Here is a 6,402-nt window from a genome sequence, read left to right as displayed (position 1 = left end):
TTTCCTGTGTTGACGGCAACTGATGCTTGGACTTCGTGGCAGCACAATAGGGACACACTACTCACCGCATCTGCCAACACTGACCTTATTGTGGCTGGTCAATTTGTTGCTGCCTGGCATAGATGCTGCTCGCGATTTGCCCACACAGTACCTGATTTGTGGACAACACCTTGGCCACACAGCCAAGTAAAGAGCCTCTCAACAGGACACTGCTGTCCTGTACTCGCATACACACATGGAGTCCTGCACAACCCAAACCTACGCTCCACAGAGCACAACAGTAAGACGCACACCTGTACCAGCCCTACGATGCCAGGAAGCACACCACCAGATCTGTAAAACCTGTACACTTGTGAATTGCACAGCACGAAGATCCACACACAGGAGAGAGAGAAAACTCTTGATTTTCTCCTGAATCAACTGATCTACTCACAGATCTGTAAGCAGCAGCTCTATACACAGAGCGCCTGCTTCTACTCCACAGGGAAGGCAGAAAGATAAACTCCAAGATCTACTACAGATTTACACTCTCTCAAGGCTCTCCACAAGCTCAACACAGAGCTTCTCAAGCTTCCATGGCCGGAAGCTAATCTCTCTCGCGATGAGGATGATGGTTCCGCACACCTGCAAGCGCACACACGGAACAACCGCAGCTCTGATACCAGTTGAAGGGGACCGGGGCGAAGCACGCACATAGACGCACATCAGAGCTGCTGGCTGCTTCTAACGGTTCCTCCACGCTCAGCATCTTACAGTCATTCTTCTCTAACAGATGTGCTCCAGGGCCATCAACCTTTAGATCAAAACCCTGCTCATGTTTTCTATTTTTTGAAAATGTATTGCGGATATACTTTGTTGATATTGCATGCCACAATCTATTTTTTATGTGAGGTTGATGTTGCATGCCACAATCATAGCTTAAAAACATACTTTGTGTCGCAGGCTAGATGGGATCTTTTTATAAGATTCAAGTGATCAATGATGATAATGAGGATGATTTAGGCCTTGTGAGGCTAAAGAATGATAAAGACGAGCCCACCTTTGCTTTGGTTCGTGAGCAGATAGAGGGCGATGAGCTTGTGATTGGATCCTTCGTCTTCATAGAGGAAAATTATATTATAAAGAAACGACAAGAAGAGCGATGGACACTCAACAATAAGGTTCAAGTACGCATTAAGAGGAGTGCCAATAGCATGCATGAACTTCCTTCTCCAAGTAAGCGACAATGCTCAAATCAGATTGATAACAAGAAAGGTGACACTTTGAGTGGCTCCACTTCCAAGCTTACAAGCAAATTGTTAAGTGCAAGTGTTCTTGAGCAATGGGAACAAGAATGTATTAGAACAAAACTAAAGCTGAAACAGATGAAGGTTGAAAGGGATGATAGGTTTGAATTACATAGTGAAGATGTCAATGGGAAAGCTCTAGTTCGAATATGGTGTCATGAGTGCAACTCTTTGTATGGCGTAGGTTCAATAGAAGGGAAGTATGCTGCATATAATTGTCTTGCTAACTTTATGAGAACCCACATCTTGGAGAGCAAAAGACATGAAAAAAATTATATGGCATTTCGGGGGCTTGGAAAGGAGTCGATGCAACGTGTGCAGGCTGATGAAGAACAAGATGATAGGAAAGAAATAGAGGCTTCAATAGAGACTCTACGCTTTTTGATGGAGACCAATGAAGGTATTGTTCAACCTTCATAAAGTTACTTAAATGTTTGAAAGATAGAATGGTTTTGGAAAGTCGATTTTGTAACTTGTTTGACTTTGTTATGTGTTGTATTTGCATGTAGGTTGGGACTTTGAAGTCGTTGCAGCCACACTACATGATTTTAAAGACAAAAGCTTTGTTCGCGTGAGGTGTAAGTATGATGACACATGGCTGCGTTTGTGTCCTCCAAGGTCAGATCTGTGTACCATTCTCACAGAGCACTCAAAGTCAATCTTGCACACAAAGGCAGTCATGAAGGAGGAGTTGCAAACATCCAAGCCAGTTCTAAGTGGCTTACGTGGACGTCCTCGAAAGGGGAAGGAGCATGATCCAATGCAAACATCTCTCAGCAAGTTTGTGGTTTCTACAAAGTTCGAAAGATCAGCTCATGGTGATTCTCCTTCACTCTATAACAATGAAGAAAGTGGGAAATTTTCAATAGGTTTGAATTTTTTATGTTGGGGTTTATGGATTCACGAAATCAAAGTGAACAACAAGAATATTAGTGTGAAACCTTTGCTAGATGATCAGTGTGGTGGGAAGCTTTGGTTTGCAGAGCCTTTCACAAAGGCTATCCTAAATGATGGAACTTCAACCTTTCACATAGATGGTTGCTTTCGTCATATTAGTTGTCCACGTGTTTCCAATAATGGGCAGCCATTTGAAGCTTTCTCATGCAACAATTGCAAGGGTATACCTAAGCTTCATGATTTTAGGATGAGATTATATAGGGAGAAGACGGCGGAGAAGAAGAGAGGCACTAGAGCAACGGATTGCGGAAGAAGATTAGACTTTCTCACTAAACAAGAGCTTCGGCAAACAACTTTCATTGCTAAGAAGCATGCAAGAGATCTCACCCTCAAACTATGGTCAGCAAAGGCTCATATTGCTGTCCTTTCGGTGCGACTACGAACTTTAAGGGAAGCAAGCATGGAGTCCCTAAACCGCAAGGATGTAAAGAGGTTTTGTAACAATATAGTAGAAGCCCATAGACTAGGTAAGTTTGGTGGAAAACCTGCTCTATGGGACTTCTTACAGGATGTGGCTACAAACATGTCGAGGCCAAAGGCAGGCAAGAGATATAGTGCAAATACTAAGGCTTTGTTTGAGGTTGCAAGGATGTGGGGTGGACCAAGGTTGCATGATTTTCTTGCTGCCAACCTCAATGGCCCTTCACTCTCAACGACAAAAAGAGGCCAAAGACTTGCCACACAATTTTTACCGGGCATACATGGCTATATCTTTGATGCCATTGCTGAAATATATCAAAACGAGAAAGAAAAACATGGAATCAAATCACAAATTCCTTTCATCTTGGTGGAGGATGAGACCGCCATAAAGAAACGGATAAGGTAAACATAGTATAATGCAAAAGTAGTTCTGATGAGACATGTTGAATCGTAGTGGCTCTTACATATTTTATGTTTTCAATCTTAATATTGTAGGTGGAACCCAAAAGATGACACGCTTGTTGGATTTGATGGATACAAGGTGGAGAGCCATGAGTGTGGAACGTCAAGCTTAATCAAAGTTGGAGCGGGAAAAACAGGCTATGACATAATTGTTAAAGCATTTGAGAATCATGTGATTGGTGGTTATGCAAGAGTTTTTGTGGCAAACCCACTTCATGAAGCACTTCCACGCTTAGTTTTGGTTGCTCATTGCACTTGTAATCGATTTGATGCATGTTTTGTTCGAAGACAATGGGCTGAGATTTTGAGCTTATGGGATGAGAAGCTCAAGTCTAAAGTAGGTCCGATTATTGGACACGCCTCAGATGGAGATAGTCGCCGAAGAATGTTGATGCTGGCTGATTATGTTGATAAACATGCTACTAGATTCAAGATTGGATGGGATGGATGGCCTCTTTCCGCCAAATTGTCAAACGGAGATGTTTTAGGTATGCATGATCAGGACTTTGTACACAATGGAAAGAAGCTCGTCAATGTTCTTGATAAACCAAAGCGTCAGTTGGCTCTTGGTGATGTATGGGTTACCTTGAACCATGTTACCATTGTATATGATTCCTTTGTTGTTGACAAGCATATGCTCAGGGAAGGCGATATGAGGCGAGATGATCGTCAAAATTGGGCAGCAGCTCAAAGGATATGTAGCAGACAAGTGCAATGGTGTTTGGGAGAGTTGGCAAACAATGGGCAGCACAGAAAAGAGCGGAGTATGGTAGGGACACAAGCCTACCTTGAAATTTGTGGAGACTATATTGACATTTTCTTGTCTCCACACTTGAGCTTGGCAGGGAGAGTTCATTTAGCAGCCAAAGTGACTTTTTTCTTTCAGATTTGGAGATCTTGGATATTACAACATCCAACATATACACTATCAGCAAACTTCATTAGCAAGGAGACATTCTTGGATGTGCAAATCTCTTGCCATTTTGTGGTGTTGCTAATAAAGTATTTCAGAGACTTTCACCCAAGCTTGAAGTGCCCTCTATATCTCACCGGCACAGATGCGGCTGAAATCTTCTTCAGCAAAGTCGGAAGTATGGTTGGGCAAGAGCGTACTTATGACTTGATGGACATGCTTCACAGCATAGGCATTTTGAATAGGCTTGCCCATTTTGAATGCAAGGAGGATGGTGTGGCATTCATAAGAGCTCACAAGAAGCAGGAACATATATGGAGAGAGTTAAATCTTAACGAGGACTTGCAAGAAGCCAATTTAGGTGACTATGATTGTGTTTCAACTGATGAGAAGGTCATTGCTACCTTGCAAAAAGGATTGCAAAGTGCCCAAGAATTATGTGAACGCTTACACATGAGACCAAAAGGTAAAGAGGACAAGAAATGGTGGGTGCAGCCTTGGTCCATTAGAGTGTTTGACACATATGCAAATTCAAATCTACAAGACTCTGATACAGATGAGGAATATCCTACTGAGCTGGGCCATGCATTAGATTCAGATGAGGATGCTTCTACAAGTGAAATAAGGCATGTAGTAGATTCCATTTTGGATGAGAAAGAAGAGGTGAACCCGGTTGTTGAAGTTGAAGACAATAAGTTTCTCTTCAAGTCTACATTGGTCAGCCAGCTCAATGGCAATCCAACTTTGTCAAAGGATAGACTTACCAGGGTCCGACAAGGTGTGTACTATGCCAAAGAAGAAAAAAAGTATATGGAGACAAACGAGAATTTATTTGGCATTGGTTCAGATTGTGCTGTGTTCTTTCATGAACAAATAGTACAAGGGAAGATCACAAGGTCATGTAAGCCAAGCTCTTCAGGAGGCAAGAAGAAAGCCAAAAGTGTATGGTATCTGGGACGAGTTCAAAAGATGAGAAGAATGGTTAGTGGTGCATGTGTGGAATATAAGCGAGGATTTAGCCTTTCAGATAGGCCATCAGGGGTGGAGGTTCAACTTGGTTGGTATCAAAAAGCAAAAGGAACTAGGTGCTTTACGTATGACCTAACCGATCTTGATATGATAAGCATTGATAGCGTCATCGCTCTCGCAAACCTTACATATGATTGTGGCAGCAACAAGTATGAACTTGATGAGAATGATTGGAAGGTCTTTAATGATTTTGTGAGGGATCACTAGGTACGCAGAAAGGATGCATCTGTTTTTTTTTTCTTTGTTTGATGAGACATACTTTGTATGAGTTTGAAAAATAATTCAAAATATGAAAATCTCATTGACTCAACATCTTCTTTGTCTCATGCAGGAATTTGAATTGGAGAATGAAATCTTCAGATTTTGAGAAGGTGACCATCGACAATGTGTATTTATCTTTTTGTACATCTATAAAAATCGGTACAGATTATACAAAATGTATAGCTATTAGATGTATTAGTTTTGCTAGATGTGTCCACAAGATTCTATCTTATTTTTTGCAAAAATAATTCTAGAGTGTATGAGATGTATAGGTCCCATATGTATGATTTGAGCAAGGATTTGAGCAAGATGTATCGACATGGTAATTTTGTTATAACCATGCTGCAAGTGGATGTTTCAGATAATATTTAAGAAAGTATTGTGGTTGTTTCAATGGATTTAGCATGAGGCTAACGGAGTCACTTTTGTTTGCATCTCGAAAGCTTATGAGTTGTTTGTCTCGAGATCTCTCCCTATACTTGATCAGAGGCTTTGAGTTTGCACAAGGGCTTTTTAGTGGCCAAGGATTTTCATGCCTTGATGTGGGACATTGCAGCCAGCAATGAGCAACAAATCAGCCCCACACTCTCTGGCCAAGGATTTTCATGCCTTGATGTGGGACATTGCAGCCAGCAATGAGCAGCAAATCAGCCCCACACTTTCTGACACATTTTACGAAGGCAACAGCTGGGTCATTTCATCTCTAGCTTGTGGTTGCCATTCAAGCCACTTTTGGGCTGCATTTGGACATGGGCTGGGGTCATTTTGATGTGGCCATTAGTGTTGGTCTTGAGAAGTTGGAATGAAAGTGTACATTTGATAATTTTCAGCCATTTACAGGTCATGAACATCATGGTTTCTCAACCAATTTGTTGTCCACAATTTATGTTTGATGCATGTTGACGCAATGTGCTCTGTAATCACTGTGATTTGTTAGTAGTAAATGGTTGATGTTGGAGTGGGAGATTGGTATAATCTCAGCTTGGAAATCTCAAGTCATTGTTGTCTTGGACCAGTGTTTGAGCAGTGTTGATACTTAGTGTTTGAGCAGGTGTTGATGCTGAGTGTTGGAGC

General features: G+C 41.7%; 1 protein-coding gene across 1 annotated transcript; it reads left to right on the top strand.

Annotated features, from left to right (window-relative positions):
* Window positions 1–1,165: 1,165 nt before the first annotated feature.
* Window positions 1,166–5,726, top strand: LOC147619403 (uncharacterized). Its single transcript, XM_086773524.1, has 3 exons — window positions 1,166–1,686; window positions 1,796–2,104; window positions 5,399–5,726. Exons 1-3 carry the CDS (start codon window positions 1,194–1,196, stop codon window positions 5,404–5,406), a joined length of 810 nt encoding a protein of 269 aa, XP_086629650.1. The 5' UTR covers window positions 1,166–1,193; the 3' UTR covers window positions 5,407–5,726.
* The last annotated feature ends 676 nt before the right edge of the window (window positions 5,727–6,402 follow it).

Source organism: Cibotium barometz, chromosome 33 (assembly GCF_041138505.1).
Source record: "Cibotium barometz isolate CiBa-2024 chromosome 33, ASM4113850v1, whole genome shotgun sequence".
NCBI lineage: Eukaryota > Viridiplantae > Streptophyta > Polypodiopsida > Cyatheales > Cibotiaceae > Cibotium > Cibotium barometz.
The sequence above is the reverse complement of the archived record's forward strand: the minus strand, read 5'-3'. Positions and strand labels throughout refer to the sequence as shown.

Bases quoted from the DNA above. Each gene is read 5' to 3' on its own strand.
- LOC147619403 (XM_086773524.1), top strand. From the start codon at position 1,194: ATGCATGAACTTCCTTCTCCAAGTAAGCGACAATGCTCAAATCAGATT. The intron at 1,687-1,795 runs GTATTGTTCAAC...ATTTGCATGTAG, and splicing joins TTTGATGGAGACCAATGAAG to GTTGGGACTTTGAAGTCGTT.